This window comes from Onychostruthus taczanowskii, unplaced genomic scaffold (assembly GCF_017590055.1).
Source record: "Onychostruthus taczanowskii isolate IOZ18803 unplaced genomic scaffold, ASM1759005v1 scaffold81, whole genome shotgun sequence".
In the NCBI taxonomy this organism is placed as follows: domain Eukaryota; kingdom Metazoa; phylum Chordata; class Aves; order Passeriformes; family Passeridae; genus Onychostruthus; species Onychostruthus taczanowskii.
The window spans coordinates 835,198-854,015 of record NW_024506002.1 but is presented as its reverse complement, the minus strand read 5'-3'; the positions used below and the strand labels follow the sequence as shown (position 1 = coordinate 854,015).

The following is an 18,818-nucleotide window of genomic DNA, read 5'->3' as shown; positions in this document are numbered from 1 at the left end:
TAGATCTGCTTTATTCCAATAGTGAGTTTTGTGCCACGAATGAGGCTTCTTCTGACAGAAAAGAGCTCTGCAAGGATAAACAGGGCTTCAGCAAAGTCTGGTAGGATGCAAGGAGTGAGATTTACCTTTAATTCCTCAGAGATCAGAAGGACAAGGTGTGTGCCATTTCTGAAACATGTGGCCTGAGCAGAACCAAAGGCAGGAAGCAGCACAGGGAAGTTCCTGCACCACAGGAACTTGTGATCCAGGAAAAGAGGAAGAGACAGTTGTGCCCACAGTGCTGTGAGGGGCCCAGGAGTGTTCCTGTGCCACCACCCAGCCCCTGCCAGGCCAGGGCTGGCACCAGCAGCACTCACAGGGCAGAGAAGGGGCCCAGGAGGCTCAGCTGGAGCTGCTGTTCTGTCCCTGTCACTCCCACCCTCATAAAGCTCCATGGGGTGCCAGCACTGCCCTGTTGAGGCTCTCCCCTCATCCAGAACATTCTATTCTGAGACTTCTCCCTGCTGGCACAGCTGGACCCTGCTCACACTGATCATCCCAGGGCACAGAAAGGTAAAAGAGCAGCAACATCTGTCTGATTTCTCTGTTACTGGAGGGTTCTCCTGTTGTCTTTTCTGTGCCGTGTTCCAAAGGGGATTTTCCAGGCACTGCCTTTCTCCACCCACCCGAGTCAAGCACTGCTGCTCTTCCATGGACATGTCACAGGTGAAGACCAGAAACTTCCTGAAAGAGTCAGATATTAACTGGTTGAAGGCTGCATCCCAGTTAAAGCCTCTCACACAGCTGGGATTGTTTCCATGTTTTCCAGCCTGGCTGGCTGTGGAGATGCAGACCTGGATGCAGTTCCAGGCTGAGCAGAGCAGCAGGAAGGTGCTGAGGTTGGGTTTTGTTTGGATTCTCAGGTTTCCAGTACAGATCTGATGCTGACAGGCACTTGGGAGAGGCTGTCCCACTTCAGGAGGGAACTTCAGCTCTGACAGAACCATCACACTTGGAGCTGTTAATTTAATTTTATCCTTTCGTTTTTCTGAGCTGTTCTCACACCAAGTGATCTCACTTGAGCTCCCAGTATTCTCTATCATCCCAAGCCCTGGCTGATACCATTAAAATGCAGCTTTGCCTCAAACCGAGATAACAATCAACAACTCCCAACAATTTCTGCAAGTCCAAGAGGAAATTGAACTCCCTCATCCCCAAGCACGAGCCTTCTTCCAAAACCTCCCCCTGCATCAGCACAGAGCATTCCCAGGGTAGGTGTTCCACAGAACTATGGAACTCTGCTTTCTGTACAGGAATTTTATTGAAATCAAGGTAATGGTTTTTTACACTAATGCCTCAGTGCATCTTCGAGAAGGAAGGGTTTTCTTTAAAAATTGTTTGTACATAAGACAAGAAATCATCCAAATGAACATGGTACAGCACAATCCCTAAGCATGCACAGCTGGACCTGGGGCTGCAGGAGCTGCAGGGAGGGGGCTCCACCTTTACATTCAGAACAGAAAGAAGCAGGTGCCAGTGGCCACTGGCACTTCATGGATATCTAGATCCAATCACCCTTGGTGATACTTCAGCCTAGCAGAAGACAAATCCAAAGGAGCTATTGTTCCTAGGAGACTGTAACTTTACCTGGGCCCTGATGGGAAGCTCCATGGTCAGTGCCACACGGGAAGGAGCAGCAGAGCCACCTCCCCCCCCTGCCAGTGTCACCAGGACCTCATGGCACCAACTCTGTGCCCCAGCTCAGGCACCAAAAGAAGCCTCCCCTTCCATCCCTCGCCTTCCCTGGGCCAAAAGCAGATTCCTTCCCCCCTGAAGCGTGTTTCCATTTTCTCCCTGGGAAAGGAGCCCCTCAGCTCCAGGACAGAAGTGTCCCCAGCCCCCTCCCAGGCCCCAGTAGCTCCAGCTCCTCAGCCAGGCCTGGCTTGGGATGGAGATGTGCAGCTGGCACAGAAACAGCACCCCTGAGCCTGCATTTGGTTACCAGCCTTGGGTTTGGTATGAAATCCTCCCACAGGACAACATTCATCCTCTGGCAGAGCTTTTCTCCCTCACACCTTGGAGAAAGTCACCAACCACCAACTCCAACACTTTTCTGTCCTCCAGTTTCAGCGCACACCTTCCAGGAGAAGCACAAGCAGCAGCTCCCTGACACCTCAGCAAACCAGATTGGCCCCAAATTCACAGTTGCCAGTGCCAGAATTATACTCATTGCAGTCCACCCTCCAAAGAAGAGCAGGAGAAATCATCTGTGAGGAAGCAGATCCAGAACCGTGTGCAAACGGCCCCGTTGCTGTGTCCGTTCAGCCACCAGCCCAGGGGGAGATGAGGAAGAAGTGAGGATGAAGAGGCAGCCATTGCACATGCTGAGGTGACCCCGCACCCTCCTCCTGCCTGCAGGATCCCTGCAGGAACAGGGAGGTGTCCCCAGCAGCAGCACCTCCACCTGTGAGTGCACAAAGCCCAGACCCCCTTTGCTCCTACCAGGGTGACACCGTGACCTCCCCATGGTGCAGCACTGGGAGCCACCAGATGTGGCCAGATGTGCAGGAGAGGCTCTGTGGAACCCCAAACCCACCTCTGTCCCTTTTAGTTTGGCTCAGCCCACCCTGAACCTCCTCTGTGGGACAGCTCCATCGCAGGTGGGAGAGCTGCAGCCACTCCTGTCCCCACCCAGGGGAAGCCACACGGACACGGGGCCAGCATGCACAGAACCCCCTGCAGGGGTGGCATTGGGACAGCAAAAGGAACACAAAAATCCTTTCAAGTAATTAACCCAGCCCACTCTTGAGGTCACTGCAGAGCAGTGACCAGCTGGGTCTGTCTGGGTGATAAGGCAAAAAGTCTCGAGTCCTGGAGGGATGGGAGGTGGAAGGTGGCAGTGGTGACGGGCGGGAGTCACTCCGGAGGTTCCTTCTTCACACTCTGCCTCATCTCCTGGTGAGCAGCTCCAGCTCCAGTTACTTCTGCACACAGCTGGGCCAGGCCAGCCCGCCACACACAGCTGACAGGATGATGTACAGGATCACCTGCAGAGGGAATTAGGGATTCCCAGCATTCACCAACTGCCACAGCACAGACCTGGACACCCCAGATGGTCAAACCCTAGAAGAACCTGTCTAACACTCTCCTGTCCCTCCACCCCTGCAGCTGAGAACTGTCCCCATGGAGGTGACAAAGTGCTTCTCGCCCTGACCCTGCAGTTGCTCCATCCACAGTCCTCACGGCTGGAGGGGAACTGTCACACCAAAAAAGCCACTTCAGAGTCACAGAACAAGATCCCAGCAGGACTGAGAGCTCAAAAGCCACCCCAGCTCAAGCAGGGCATCTCAGCTGCTCCTGGGGCAAGCAGGGGCAGCTCCTGGACACAGTGTTCCCATCTCCTCTCAGAGGTTGGAAAAGACCTCCATGATCGAGTCCAACCTTTGATCAAATCCCCTCACATCCACTAAACCATGTCACAAAGTGCCACATCCACTCATTTTCTGAACACCTCCATGGTGACCCCAGCACTGCCCTGGGCTGTCAGGGAAGGAATTTTTCCCAATATCCAACCTGAACCCCCCCAATGCAACCTGAGCCCATTTCCCCACTTGCCTGGGAGAAGAGGCCAATCCCTACCCCATCACAACCTCCTTCCAGGTGCTTGTAGAGCCAGAAGGTCTCCCCTGAGCCTCCTCTTCTCCAGGCTGAGCCCTCCAGCCACTCCCTGCAGTACTGACTGTCCAGGCCCTTCACCCTCTCCTCATACAAGCCCATCAGGAGGCACTGCCCTGGTTCTTCCCTCCCAGGCAGAGCTGGGCACACAAAGATCCCAGGACAGTGACAGGGGTTTGGAGTTTCCAGGGGTTCAGCCTGGCACAGCAGCTCCACACTCACAATGGACACAATGATGATGACGATGGTGAGCTTGAGGTTCTTCATACACATGGCTCGGGCAAGGTTCCTGCTGGTGGTTTTAAAAGTGACTGACTGCAAGAGAAAACAAGGGAAATCCCAGGATGGATTGGGTTGAAGGGACCTAAAGCTCATCCAGTTCCACCCCTGCCATGGCAGGGACACCTTCCACTATCCCAGGCTGCTCCAAGCCCTGTCCAGCCTGGCCTTGGACACTGCCAGGGATCCTGGGGCAGCCACAGCTGCTCTGGGTAACCTGTTATGGAAAGCTTGTCCCATCCCAAGTGTCCTCTCTGTACTCTGCAATTTCATGCATTCAAAATAGGGTTTGGGCACCAAATGACCCAAACCTCCCCAGGATGGATCAGCCATTCCCACACCTATTCCCACACAGCTCAGGAGGATGCACCTGCCCCTGGAAGCAGCCACTCCAGCAGCTCATCCCACTGGGTAGTGCCAGCTTTTCCTACAAACCACCCTCCTGAGGCTGCAGCAGGCAGGAACCACATCCTGGGAGATGCAGTTCTGCCTTGGGGCCCATTCCCAAGGTGGGGAACACCAGCCCTGGATCTCCAGGGATGCTTCCTCCTGGGCTGTGGGACATTCCCACTGAAGGATGCTCCATCCCTTCATCTCCCTGTGCTTCACAAAAGCCCACACTCCCTGGGACAGGTCCTCCATGAGCTCAGCCCAGCTGCTGAAGGAATTCCAGTCCCTTTCCCTAAAGCTTTACCTGAGCTTTCAACCCTGCCACCACCTGAGGACAGGGGAAGGTTTGAACACCTGGGAGCTCCAGGACTGCTCCCTGCTGGATAAACTCCAGGCATGTCTTCTGCCCTCCAAAGCAGGAGGGCTTTGGGACAGCTCAGGGATGTTTGGATCCCCACAGCTGCACACAGGAGCTCCTGGCACTCTCCCAGCCCAAGGACTGGATGCCACAGGAGCTGGGCACCAAGCCAGGATGCTGCAGAGGAGGATGCTGAGCCAGGGCCAGGGATTCCCAAAGGAAAGACAAAAAGCTTCCAGAGTGCACAGTACTTTGCTAGATAACTGTGCTTTATAATTACATTAATTTGGGGTTTTTTTAGTCTTCATTTCCTCAGAAACACTCCAAGAAGCTCCAGAGTCTTTAAACATTATTTAGATGCAACAACTCAGCTTTTTTAATTTTAAATCAGCCACACTTTCCCTGCTGGTATCAGAACAACTCCACAGATGCACATTTTCCAGATTATTTGCATCCAGCTGCCTTCAGCCAGGCTGCCAGGGAAGTGTAAATTGTGATTTTATCTCTCCTATCACTGCAGATCACGAGAGGGTTTCCCCCTCCTTGGGCACAAGGGATGTGTCACCCTTGGCTGGCTGTGGCACAGGGAGCAGGGGGAAGCTGAAGCTTTCCCAAACTGGGAAGCAGCTGGGAAACAGCTTGGAGGGGGAAGGATTCCCTGCAGGTCTCAATTCCTCTGTGTCCTTTAAGTGCCTCCTGGTGCTGTCCCCACCTCCCTGCTCCCTGGTGCAGTAACACAACTTCCCCACTTCCAGGACCTCCCCAGACTCACCGAATCCACGAGATTCTCTGTTTTATCAATCAGCAGCTCCAGCTTCTCTCCTCTTTGTGCCACAAGGTCTGAAGAAAAGAGACAAAAAAATCCAGCTCTGAAGGTGAAATCCCAGGGCAAAAAGCTGCTCCCAACACCCAAGCCCAAGCCAGGAGCTCCTGGCTGCAGCTTCCAGCCTTCCTGGGATAACCAGGGACTTCAGAAACAGCCTCACATCACACAGGCTGCATTCTGGGACTGAATTGTGCTCAATTCCAGATCTCACCCTCTATTTTGAACGGTCAGACTTGGCAGCACCCAAAGCCCAAACAAAAGCAGCTGCAGGGAGCATTTCCCAGGGAAGCAGTACCTATGTTCCGGACCATGATCCCTTTGAGTTCGTCGATCTGGGCTTGTGTCTCTGCCACCTGGTCTGGGCCCTTGCTCTCCGAGTGGTATTTCTGCAACAGAGAACAGCAGCTTTTACTCCTGGAGCTAGGTCTTATGAGCTCTAAGAGGAATTTATTACATTTGAGACAGGTCTGCTACTTGGAATGGTATAAAATTAGTAGGATGGTTTTTAAGGTTGTGTTGGAAACATAAAAAGGTTTAATAAAAGGCAAAATAACAAAGATGATAATAAATAGTTTAATAAAGTTTAATAAAAGGCAAAATAACAAAAGGCAAAATAAACAAGTTTTTCTTATAGAGAAAAACTTGACTTAGGGGTAAGAGGTTTGTACTCTTGTTAAAACACTCCATAAAAGTGATTATTTCTTGTGTTTTATTTTTTTAAGTTAATTACTGAGGTGGGACCTCGGCTTCTGTCTAATTGGGTAGCTCTAGGTCTGAGGGGAAGTCTTAAAGGTCTTATGAGATGTCTTTTTACTAAATTGAAGAGAGAAACTTTTGGGCTTTTTGCCTTTTTAAGCAGACAAAGAATCACTTGGTCACTCTGTCAACAGGGGTTACATTCCTAAAAGAACAGGCAGGGAAAACAGGACCCTCAAAAATCAGGAGCCAGGGAAAACAGGTCCCTCAAAAATCAGGAGCCAGTGAAAAGAAGGGCCTCAAGAAGCCAAACCCAGTGAAAAGAAGAGCTTCAAGAAGCCAGCAGTTTGGGAACACCACACCAGATGGTGAAGGTGGCCAGTTTGAGCGGCCTGACAGCTCTCCCCAAAGGAAGGGAGCAGCCAGGAGCCATCCCATGTCCTGGAGCCATCCCAGAGGATCTCCCCTGTCACCTCCTGGTCCAGCTGAGCTCTCACTGACAGCTCTGCTCCTGCCAGGCCCTCTGGTGTTTATCCTGAGTGTTGTTCCTGTCATCCCTCCCCCTCCATTCCCTTCCCGAGTGACAGGGACTTCCCTCAGACTGTCCCCCCATTTTGGGGATCCCAGGGATCCTCTGGTGACTGCAGAGCTAGGGGTGGGTGAGAGCAGCACGAGCCAACACCAGCTTAAAGGAGCCAGAGTGCTTGCAGAATCCAAGGCCCAGTCAGCAGCAGGGAACTGAGCTCTGCTGTTCCTGCATGGATTTTAGTCACTGCTCACATCACAACAGCTCTGCTCCATCATCACCCACACAGCTGCTTAAATCCTGATTTTCTTCTGGTTTGGAGTTCAATTTCTGACAGCACAGGGAACCAATCTGACACTGCCACCCCCACCTGGGCAGTCACAACTCACAGTGAAAGCACCAAATTCAGCAGCTCCTCCACCTCCACCTTCTCCTCAGGGGGAGATTCCCAGGAGGTTTCACACTGGCCAGTGTCAAAGCTGGGCACTGGTTTTACTGGAAGCACGGCGTCCCTCTCCAGGATTATCTGAGTGCTGCACTTGAGCTGGGGCTGGATCTCTGCCTCACACAGGAACCTCCTGGAGAACATCCCTGCTCCTGCACAGCAGGGAATGTCAGCCCTCACATCCCATGGGATCAGGGGAGGGAAGGGCTCTGTCAGCACTGAACTCCCCTCAGCTGACCCCTGGATCCCAGCGATGTGCAAAAGCTCAGGCAGGCAGCTCCTCCTGTGCTGAGGGAGATGGAAAGGCTGAGATTTTAGAGGAGTATCAGCCCCATGGCTCCAAAGACAGCCTGGCTTTTCTGATAAAGCAATTCCAGCTTATTCCAGCCCTGTAGAGCTTATAAAGAGATGAGTCAGCAGTTTGGGTGGTTTCACCAAAGTGCTGGTGGAGAGGAAAAGCTCCTTCCTCAGACACAGAAGTTAATCCTACTCATTATGCACTGGCATTGTTATTCCTTGCTCTCCCCCTGCTGTGGAAGGCAAGGAGCAGCTCCTGGAATGAACTCCTGTGATTCTCCCTGCTCCAAACCACCTGCAAAGCCCCAGATTCCAGTCCAAACTTCAGGCAGGAGCAGCACAGGTGCAAATCTTCCCTCAGAGCCCTGGCCTCACCCTGCAGCCACCACACAACTGGTACAGCTGGGACTGCTCCACAATTCCTGCACTGGGGAGGGCTCTGCTGTGTAGCTATGATATTATGAAAATCCTTTGCTGGGATTTTTCCTCTCCTGAGAAGCTGAGGAGCCTCAGGAGAGAAATGTAAACAATTACTACCTGCTGCTGTGGAATGCAGCAGGTGCATCTGTGATTGGTGCATGTGGATTGTTTTCCATTGATGACCAATCACAGCCACCTGTGCCAAGGCTGTGAGCAGTCACAGGATTTTTGTTATTCTGTTCTGTTCTATTCTTGTTGTAACCTTCTGATCTCTGTTCTTTTAGTATAGTCTTAATGTAGCATTTTAATATAATATCTAACATAATAAATCAGCCTTCTGAAATGGAGTCAAGCCTCGTGTCTCCACACGCGGAGAGTCCTCAACACTGCTGTGCCCACAAAGGGCCCCTCCTCCTGCAGCTGTGACACCCCCAAACCCGGCCCTTCCATGGGATAAACCAGCGAAAGAGCCAAGCCCTCCCTGGAGAACAGCCTGGGGACACAGACCAGAGGCTGGGGACAGCCCTAAAGCCACCGTTCCCAGGACACCTCATCTTTAATCCAAGGGACACCTCCAACTCTCCCAAACCCCGGCCCAGGAGGGTTTCTGGGGAAGCTGGGCTGCAGGGAGCAGCAGGGCCTCACCAGCTGCGCAGCCAGCACGGAGGAGAACTCGCTGTTCATGGCGTAGGGCAGGGCGGTCTGCGCGCGCGAGCCGTACGTGGTCTGGAACCGCTTCTTGATCTCGTTCAGGAACGTGAAGGCTCGGGAGCGCTCAAAGTCCTGCCAGCAGAGAGCAGAGTCACAGCGGCAGCCTGCGGGGCTGGGGGCTGCAGCTCGAGCTCCGGCTGCCACACTGGCAGCCCCAGGGCTGGGCCAGCTCCACCCCTGCACTCAGGGGGAGGATTTCCTGCAGCACTTGCAGAATTCAGGAGCACCAGGCAAATTCCGCTGGCACCCGGAATGGGCTCTGCACCACCAGCCACTGCACTGAGACAGAAAGTGGGCTGAGCCAAGAACTTCACCCCAAAACTCCCAATCCACAGGAGTGGAAGCTCCCTCCCATGGCAGGGCTGGAATGGATGATATTGAAGGTCACTCCCAACCCAAACCATCCCACAACTCCGATTTGAGCTCCAGGCTGGGTTCAAAGCTGTAACTGAGGTTACCGCAGCTCCAGTGGGAGAAAAGGCACCTCAGAGCAGCCCTCACTAATAACTGCCATATGGAAACCAAAATTCCCCGATTCCCAGGGCCTGCCCTGGCTGCAGCTGTGTCCCCAGTACTCACATCATCTGTGATGCACAGGTAAATGATCCTGTCCTGGCAGATGTAATGGAACAGGTAGCTGCAGGGAATGGAAAGGAACAAACAAAACGTCATTGGAAGCTGCCACATTTCCAGAAACCACTGCTGCCTGTGGGGCCTTTGGGGACTGGCAAGAGAAAATCCCAGTTATTCTACAGAGCTGGGACACATGAACATGTCCAAAGTAAATTCCCAAAAAACTCCCACTCCAGGGAAGTGAGGCTGGGACACAGGTCTCTGCCCTGAAGGACTGTTCCCATAAAAAAGTTCAAAAATCCTTGCACATCCACAACTCTCCTGGAAGGAGTGAAGTGAAACTTGTCAGGTACTACCCTGCAGACTCCTCAGAGAGGCCAAGAAGGATCCCAACAGCAGAGAGAAACCCAAGAATTCCTGATGCCAGAGGGCTGCTTTTCCTTGGAGATTTATACAAAAGACAGAGAAGTTGTTCTTAAAAACAAAAAGAACTCATTAAATGAATTTAAGGAGTTCAGAGTTCAAAGAAACTCAAGGTTTTCCCGTTTCAGAACAGGATGAACTATCGTGGACAGAACCCAGCAGGTTTTTCAGCCTATAGGCTGGGAGGCAGAGGATCCCTGGGAGGTTCCAGACAGGAGGAACAACTCCAAGTGCTCATCGAGCTTCACAGCTCCCACATTCTGCCCAGTTACCTCCAAAAATGCACCACAGCACTCCTGAAACTCAACTTTTCACTTGGTTGAACAGCACTCACAGCAAAGTGATTTTAAAGGAATAATTTAAAATATTACAATTTATCCTTAAAATTCCAGCAGGGGAGAAGAGCTGCAGCATCCAAGGTGTGTCAGACTCCAGAGCAGGCACTGCCTCCAAAACATCTCCCACAGGCACTGGCTGTGCTCCTGAGCGTGTGGGAAGCCCAGCCCAGTTCTGCATCCTCAGAACAGCTCTGAAACAGCAGTTTGGGCACCAGAGAGGATCCAGCCATGCTGCCAATTCCAAAAAAAGAGCTGGAATGGGCTCCAACACCTCTAAATCCGTTTTTTTCCACAGCTGTTCTAGTTTGTTCCCATTGACTCACCCACTTCCCATGTGCAGGAAGTCAGAGATGATGAAGCATCTACTCCCTGTCCTACCAACCCTGACTACAGGTTCAGAGAGCTGGGAAAATCCTGGGAATAACCCCTCTGTCCTGCAGACTCGATTTGGGGCAGCACAGGATGACTCCATGTGATCTGTGAGCACAGCTTGTCTCAAAGCCCCCAAGAAGGCTGACAGTTTCACTTAAAGCCACGTTCAAGCCTCAGAAAATCCAGGGAAAGCTTCCAGAAGCCAAACTCCAATTGTATAAAAATGGAAAATTTGATTTTGTATCAACTGCCTTGTGCTGCTGCTGGAGCTGAACTCAAATCCTGGTTATGCTGCAAAGTTCTGGGGGACAGAAGCAGCTGTTCCATCAAATGGGAATTCGGATGGAAAAAACCTGCAGAATCACAGAAAAACCCCCAAACACACCCAGTTTATCCCTGCCCTCATGCATCCCCAGAGCCCAGGAGAGGGGTTACTCACTTGCCATGGGAATAGGTCAGCTTGTTGTTCTCGGAGGGGATTTTGGCCAGGATCTGCTCAGTGACCTCCAGGAAGTTGCCCCCACACCAGGCGTGCTTGGCCAGGATGGTGGTGCCCCTCGCCACCACTGCAAACAGGATGGCCATGGCTGCTCTCCTGTTGGGACAAAACAGGGTGACATCAGGAGTGGGGGCACCTGCAGGGTGCCACAGGGACCTGCACAGTGTCCCCTGGCACAGGGAGCAGGACATGGCCAGGACTCAGCCAGGACACCACAACCACAAAGGTCTCTCATTTCCCCTTTTAGGCTCTGCTCATGATGACACTAAACCCTATAAAAAAGGTTTTTATCACCTCTGTGCCCTGTGAGGGTGGCAAAGCTGAGGTTACCCAGAGCAGCTGTGGAGCCAGCATCTCTACCTGAAGAGCAGCCAAAGCAGAAACCAGACCCAACAAGTTTATGAGGATGAAAGAAAATGAAACCTTGGATAAATCACATTAAATGCTGCTCACAGCAGAGGAAAGGGCAGCCCCCACAGCCAGAGCAGCTGTGGCTGCCCCTGGATCCCTGGAAGTGTCCAAGGCCAGGATGGATGAGGCTTGGAGCCACCTGGGGTAGCAGAAGATGCTGGGAGTTGGAACTGGATGAGCTTCAAGCTCCCTTCCAACCCAAACCTTTGTGGGATTCCCTACGTCTCCAGAGCTGGAAAAACATCCCTGCTGCCACAGAAAGGGACACTCTTAATCAGCTCAAGTATCAGCACATTAATCTACAGCCAGAGCCAGATCTAACACATGGAGCACATGTCAGAGCCCAGCTGGGACAGCTGCCCTGCTCATCCTGCACATCCATAAGCCTCTTTTCTGCTCAGGAAGGACTTAGGATGACTTTGGACCCTGCAAAACCCAAAAATCTCATTTTTCACTTTGTACTTAGGCCCTACTTACTACCTGCTCTGTTCTATGCCTCAACAGATCTGGCATGATCCCAGACCTCTCCTGAATCCTCCAGGAGAGCTCTCTGGGAATAGCCACAGAGCAGGAGGGCTGGCTGAGATTCTGGATTCAGATTTTCCATCCCCCTGGCGCTGCCTGGTGAGAATGAGGGATCTCTTCTGGATTAACAAGGCCATGAAGGGAGATCCAACCACCACTCCAGCAGGGCTCACCTGGGCAGGCTGAGCCCCACAGATCCAGGCCTGGCCAGCACCAACCAGAGCATCTACAAACCTCCCACAGGTCTGAGAGCAGCATTGGAGGGGAAAAGGATAAAATCATGGATTTACTCACAGGACAGACTCCACACAACCACCTGGGAGCACTGCCAAGGGGAACAGAACCATGGAATGGCTAGGGTTGGAAGGGACCTCAAGACCATCCCCATGGCAGGGATACCTTCCACTGTCCCAGGTGCCTCCAAGCCCCAGTGTCCAGCCTGCCTTGGACACTTCCAGGGATCCAAGGGTAGCCACAGCTGCTCTGGCTGTGGGGGCTGCCCTTTCCTCTGCTGTGAGCAGCACTTAATGTGATTTATCCAAGGTTTCGTTTTCTTTGATCCCCATAAACTTGTTGGGTCTGGTTTCTGCCTTGGCTGCTTTTCAGGCAGAGATGCTGGCTCCTGCAGAAGCTTCCAAGGAATTGCTTACTCCTTTACGTTTCAGCTCTGAGTAATCTCCACTTTGGCTCATTTTCAGGTCGAAATGCTCCTGTCTTAAATAATATTGTGAGCTAACTCAGCTCAGGGAATTCACTGCACCCTCCTGTCCCTGCAGAGCCACTGGACACAGGCTTTGGCCAGCCCAGGGCTGCCCCAGGCCTGTGGAGCAACAGCAGGGCACAGCCTGGAATCACAAACACCTCTTGAGCAATCAGCTTAATGTCCAGCACCAGGAAACCACTGTCTGCTCCTGCAGTCACCCAGGAGCCACAGAAAGGAGCAGCTGCAGCAGAAAACACACTCCAAACCCTGCCCAGCTGAGACTCAGGGTACAGAGCCCTCACACAGACACCTCAGTGCCCTGAGCAGAACAAATGCAGCCCCAGCTGAGGATTGTGGTTTAGACAATTCCTACAAATCTCTGCTCATTTAATACTGGATATTGGTGGAACCTGAGGTGAAGCTGGCACTGCAGGATCCCACAGTCCTCAGTTCCCTGAGTTCCTGGCTCTCACCTCCCTGGATTCACACCCTCAACTCCCCGAGTTCACAGTCCTGACTCCCCAAATTCCTGGCCCTTGCTGTGCTCAGGACACAGGAGCTCTGTGCCTGGCAGTAACACTAGCCCCAGCTCTGAGCAGAAGGAGTTAAATGAAGGAAAAGAGATTAACCAAGAGCATTTTTCTCCCTGAGCAGCCCTGTACCAGCCCAGTGTTACTCCTGTTAGTAACACAAATCTGTTAAACTGCCACAGAACGTCCTTCCTCAGCAGTTACAGGAGTCAGAAATGAAATCCCTTTACATCAACCCCCCTGCAGAGCTTTTTTACATCTAAACTTACAATATTACACAGCTGGAAGCAGCCAAGACCAAACCTTCCAAAAAGACACTGCAAGATGCACGAGCTGCTGTCTGAGGTCCCTCTGGGGATTGAACTGAAAGATCCTGGAAACACAGAAGGGTTTGGGTTGGAAGGGACTTCAATCCCATCCACTGCCACCCCTGCCATGGCAGGGACACCTTCCCCTGTCCCAGGCTGCTCCAAGCCCCAATGGTCAGCCTGGCCTTGGGCACTGCCAGGATCCAGGGGCAGCCACAGCTGCTCTGGGCGCCCTGTGCCAGGGCTGCCCACCCTCACAGAGAACAAGTCCCCACCAATACAAGGGCACAGAAAAAACCTCTTAAGGAACATCAGAAACACAGGCTCAGTCTCCAGCACGATGTTTAGAACTCCTGTAAGGATGATTTACTATTTTCCAGTGACTCTTCTGGCCCAGAAGAGCCAGTGAGCCATGGAAGGTCCCTGCCTTCACTTCCAGAAATCCTCTTAACAGAAAGCAAAGGGCACCGCTGCCGTTTAAGCAGGGAACAAGGGAACAACGGGAGGTGTTGCAACCCAGCGAGCTGCAAACTGCTGCAATAAAGAGATCGTTTGAGCAGGATGAGCTCAGCAGAAACAGCCCTGGCTTCGGGCTTCCCTTTAACCTCTGCCGGGCAGCTGGAAAAAATCATTATTTCATTACAGAATGTTCCACCATGAAGTCCTGGGGCTCTCCTGTTCATTTTGAACCTGAGAATTGCAACATTTGTGCTCCAACTTATCCCACGTTCAGCCTCCCTTCTGCACACAGAATTTACTTCAGGTTCCCCCACTGCATCACTACAGAAACAAATCACCAAGGAAATCAATCCACGTGGTCTTCCAGCCCCATCGCCTTTCCTGGAAGCAGCATTGCAGGGTTTGGAAAGGGGTAAGGACACACAACACGACGGTGATTGAGTAAGCAGCTCTCTGAAAAGGGAACACGTGCAGCCCATGGAATCGGGGAATTGGTGAGGTTGGAAAAGCCCTCCAAGAGCACCAAGTCCAACCATTCCCCAGCACTGCCAAGGCCACCCCACCCCATGTCCCCAAGTTCCACATCCACATGGCTTTTAAATCCCTCCAGGGACGGGCACTCCACACTGCCCTGGGCAGCTGTGCCAGGGCTGGACAGCCCTGTCCACGGAGGAATTTTCACCAATATCCCATCTAACCCTCCCCCGGCACAGCCACGTCCTGACATCCTGTCGCTGGTCCCCGGAGCAGAGCCCGACTCTCTCCAGCCTCCCCACGCCCCCTGCCAGCACACCTGCGGTTAATTAACTCATTCATTAATTAAACCATGCAGTGCAACATCCACAACACCGTCCACTCCTAGACACACCAGTACCAAGCCAGTAACACGCTAATAATACCCCGGTAACAGGCCAGTAACACACCAGTAACACACTAATAACATCCCAACAGCGTCCTGGTAACAGCCCCGGTAACAGGCCGGTAACACAGAGATATAACACCCCAGTAACACAGAGATATAACACCCCAGTAACACGGGAATAACACTCCAGTAACACACCAGTAACACCCCCGGTAGCAGGCCAGTAGTACACTAACAACATGCTAGTAACACTAATAACATCCCAGTAACATCCCAGTAAGACATCAATAACACCCCAGTAACATGGCGGTAACACCCCCGGTACCAGGCCAGGAACACACTAATAACATCCCAGCAATAACATCAATAACACGCCAGTACCACATCAATAGCACACAGTACCAGGCCAGCAGCTCTCCCGTGACACGCCAATAACACCCCGGTAATCCCCGGTCACCCGCTGTGCCCCCGTGCCCCGCTCCCGGTGCCGAGCGCGGCCTCCTCCCGCCGGCAGCGCCTGCCGCCCGCGGGGCAGGGCCAGGGGCTGGGGCTGTGCCCGGCCGGAACCCCCGCACCCAAACCCCCCGGCCCAGCTCAGCCCAGCCGGGGCTCCGGGCACCCGGGCCCCCCGCGCTCACCGGCGCTCCCGGGCCCCGCCGGCCCCGCTCGGCCCCGCCCGGCCCGGCCCGACGCGTTTCCGGCCGCGGGGCCGCCGGGAGCCCGGAGCTGCGGGCCCGGAACCGCCATGGCCGGCAGCGGCAGCGGGCCCGCGCTGGAAACCGTGAGGGGGCACCGGGAACCGGGGAGTGGGGTCGGGATCGGGGTAGGGAGGGGGGTCTGCTCGATCCCTTCCATGAGGCGGAGCAGGGAGCCGGGCCCTGCTCCCGAGGAAAAGCAGCTCACGTTGTGCCAGGGAGGGTCAGGCTGGATATTGGAGAAAATTCCTCCGTGGACAGGGCTGTCCAGCCCTGGCACAGCTGCCCAGGGCAGTGTGGAGTGCCCGTCTCTGGAGGGATTTAAAAGCCGTGTGGATGTGGCACTTGGGGACATGGGTTGGGGTGGCCTTGGCAGTGCTGGGGAATGGTTGGACTTGGTGCTCTTGGAGGGCTTTTCCAAGCCAAATGATTCCGTGCTTCCATGATTCTGTCATTCCCAAGCCTGGCTTAGTGGTAGGGCACCCTCGCGTGTGGTGGGGTGGCATCAGCATCAGGACAGATCACGTCAGGGTGGCTCCAAGGGATACCCTGTCATCCTGTGGTGCACAGCAGCAGGTGGAGGTCAGGACTAACCTGGTTTAAAACTAGGTGGAATTTTGGAGCTTTCCCTCCTCTCTGAAGGTGTTTTGGTCCCACAGCAGCACCAGAGGTGGCCCAGAGAGACCTACAGCCCTCCTAGCTACTCTGGGAAGCTGAGCATGGGAGCTGATCTCACCCTTCAGGTGTCCCCAACTCAAGGAGGTCACAGCTTCTCTCCTCTCGCACTGGTGACAGATCCAGGCGGATGGGACAGACGGGAACTGTGTCACGTTCGTGCTGCACGACGAGGATCACACCCTGGGCAACTCCCTGCGCTACATGGTCATGAAGAAGTGAGTGAGGCCTCTGAGGGGCCTCCGTGCCCTGCTCTGGCCTTCTCCTAACTGATCCACACTGCAGCTGTCCCTGGGATCAGGCAAACGATCCCAAATCCCCTCTGTGCACACCCTTCCAGCCTTTGTGTCAGACATGGAGCCCTGCTCCCACCTGCTGCTCCTCCTTTTCCTTGTGCTGTGTCAGGATTCCGAGAGCACCAACAGCCCTTAAAGGGCCTGACCAGCCTTTCCTGAGCCTCCACCCACACCCTCCCCTGCCCAGGAACATAAGTTAGGCTCAGCCCAGGGCTTTCAGTCCCTCCTGAGCTGCTGGAGGAGTAACTGGGTCCTGGACTCCCTTTGCTGCCCACAGAGACTGTGGATTTCCCATCCCTGGAACTGTCCCAGGTCAGGCTGGATGGGGCTTGGAGCACCCTGGGGCAGTGGAAGGTGTCCCTGCCCATGGCAGGGGCTGGGACTGGGTTGCCTTTAAGGTCCCTATGATAAATCACTATGACAACACAAAAGAAGCTGCTGGCCAAAGCTGGGGGCAAAGCTCCAGCACTCAGCTCAGCTGGAGGGAGAGGCCCTACAACATTTTGGGAGCTCCTCCAGTGCCCTGGACCACTCAGCCTCTTCCACCAGCAGAGCAGCAGCAGGTTTGGTTACAAGGAGAATTGCAAGCATCCAGGATCCCCTGTTTGGATCTGCAGAGCTGGCACTGCTCTGGTTTTGGCACCAGCTGTGTCTTTGCCTGCAGAGCTCCAGCTCAGCTCAGAGAGAGATAGGTGTGAGGGAACAAGGTCACACAGGGAGTTTCCCCTCAGCACATCCCTCCCCTAAGTCATTCTGGAAACATCCAGAGCCCCAGCAGGCCTGGCATGCCCTGAGCCTCTGTCTTCCCTGGGATTTGCTGTGGACTGGCCTGGGTCTCACTGCTCCCTCTCCTCTCTGCCCTCCTGCAGCCCTGACGTGGAGTTCTGTGGCTACTGCATCACACACCCCTCAGAAAGCAAGATCAACTTCAGGATCCAGACCAGAGGTGAGCCTGGGGCTGTCTCTCTGTGGCTGGGGCCCTGTTCTCATGGAATTCCCCTTGCTCATGCCAGCTTCCCAGGAGTCTGTTAAGTAAAAGAAAGCCCTTTCTCCCTGTCCTCTGCCAGGCACTGCAGTGCTGAGCCCTTTTGCTGAGCCTCAGAGGCTGCTCCCAGAATTCTGCTCCAGCTGCAGTGGGAAGCAGCATCCCTGGCTCCAGGCACCTGGGCTGGCTGGGAGCAGTCCTGGCACTCCAAGCTGTGGGGCTGGGGAGGGGGCACACCCCTGGGAGGTAAGGACTGCCCTTGGGAAGCCACGTCCCGTGTCCCTAATCCATCTTTTCCCAAAGGGGCCCTTCCTGCTGTGGAGCCATTCCGGAAAGGGCTGAATGACCTGATGGGTGTTTGCCAACATGTGCTCAACACCTTTGAGGTGAGACATTCCTGGAGAGCTCAGGGTCAGTTCTGTCCCTTGGGCCATTCCTGGGGAGCTCAGGGTCAGTTCTGTCCCTTGGACCATCCCTGGGGAGCTCAGGGTTGGTTCTGTCCCTTGGGCCATTCCTGCGGAGTTCAGGATCAGTTCTGTCCCTTGGGCCATTCCTGGGGAGCTCAGGGTCAGTTCTGTCCCTTGGACCATCCCTGGGGAGCTCAGGGTTGGTTCTGTCCCTTGGGCCATTCCTGCGGAGTTCAGGATCAGTTCTGTCCCTTGGGCCATTCCTGGTGAGCTCAGGATCAGTTCTGTCCCTTGGGCCATTCCTGGGGAGCTCAGGATCAGTTCTGTCCCTTGGGCCATTCCTGGAGAGCTCAGGGTCAGTTCTGTCCCTTGGGCCATTCCTGGAGAGTTCTAGGTCAGTTCTGTCCCTTGGGCCATTCCTGCGGAGTTCAGGGTCAGTTCTGTCCTTTGCCATTCCTGGGGAGCTCAGGGTCAGTTCTGTCCCTTGGGCCATTCCTGGTGAGCTCAGGATCAGTTCTGTCCCTTGGGCCATTCCTGGGGAGCTCAGGGTCAGTTCTGTCCCTTGGGCCATTCCTGGAGAGCTCAGGGTCAGTTCTGTCCCTTGGGCCATTCCTGGAGAGTTCTAGGTCAGTTCTGTCCCTTGGGCCATTCCTGGGGAGCTCAGGGTCAGTTCTGTCCCTTGATCCCAGAGTGGGAGGCTGAGACCTGTGTTGGAGACACCTTTGGCAGGACAAGCTGGGAGGTTTTTTGGCCAGGCTCTGCCTGATCCATGGCATGGCCTGTCTCCCTTTCCCTTGGAGTGACTGTAAAGCTCAGTCACTTTCAAAAGCACCTGGAGCTCTGTCAGAGCTTCCCAGCCTTTCCAGGCTCCGGCCAGAGCAGTCCCAGCACAGCAGGGTGGTGGCTCTGTGTCACCCCAGGTGACATTTGTGCTTTGCTTTTGTTTCAGAGGAGCATGAAGGAGTTCAGGGCACAGAAGGAGGAGGAGATGCAGTAGCCTTTGGGAATGGCATGGATGTAACCTCTGTGTGTTGAATTCCCTGTGTCCAAACTAGGTCTGTTTTGTTGTTATTTTTTATTTTTTCATGACTTTCCTGCAAAATGTATTTTCTTTAATAATAAAGTTTATTAATTTAGATGCTGTAGAGTTCACAC

At 53.8% G+C, this 18,818-nt stretch overlaps 2 protein-coding genes across 5 annotated transcripts; one reads left to right on the top strand and one right to left on the bottom strand.

Moving 5' to 3' along the window:
• Positions 1-1,281: 1,281 nt before the first annotated feature.
• VAMP7 (vesicle associated membrane protein 7) lies at positions 1,282-15,291 on the bottom strand. 4 transcript variants are annotated; one of them, XM_041424274.1, is made up of 9 exons: positions 15,244-15,262; positions 13,246-13,349; positions 10,748-10,903; positions 9,182-9,239; positions 8,537-8,674; positions 5,803-5,893; positions 5,454-5,521; positions 3,877-3,969; positions 1,282-3,026 (listed from the first exon to the last, which is right to left on the bottom strand). In XM_041424274.1, exons 3-9 carry the CDS (start codon positions 10,891-10,893, stop codon positions 2,958-2,960), a joined length of 663 nt encoding a protein of 220 aa, XP_041280208.1. In that variant the 5' UTR covers positions 10,894-10,903; positions 13,246-13,349; positions 15,244-15,262; the 3' UTR covers positions 1,282-2,957. The 4 variants fall into 4 exon arrangements, with proteins under 4 accessions (XP_041280208.1, XP_041280209.1, XP_041280207.1 ...); XM_041424275.1 differs by lacking the exon at positions 15,244-15,262 and adding an exon at positions 15,008-15,231; XM_041424273.1 differs by lacking the exon at positions 13,246-13,349 and having other exon boundaries at positions 15,244-15,291.
• A 17-nt stretch (positions 15,292-15,308) lies between these two features.
• LOC121346450 (DNA-directed RNA polymerases I and III subunit RPAC2-like) lies at positions 15,309-18,799 on the top strand. The gene is made up of 5 exons (XM_041424280.1): positions 15,309-15,386; positions 16,096-16,193; positions 17,141-17,217; positions 17,560-17,642; positions 18,613-18,799. The coding sequence occupies exons 1-5, from the start codon at positions 15,351-15,353 to the stop codon at positions 18,658-18,660; spliced, it is 342 nt and encodes a 113-aa protein (XP_041280214.1). The 5' UTR covers positions 15,309-15,350; the 3' UTR covers positions 18,661-18,799.
• The last annotated feature ends 19 nt before the right edge of the window (positions 18,800-18,818 follow it).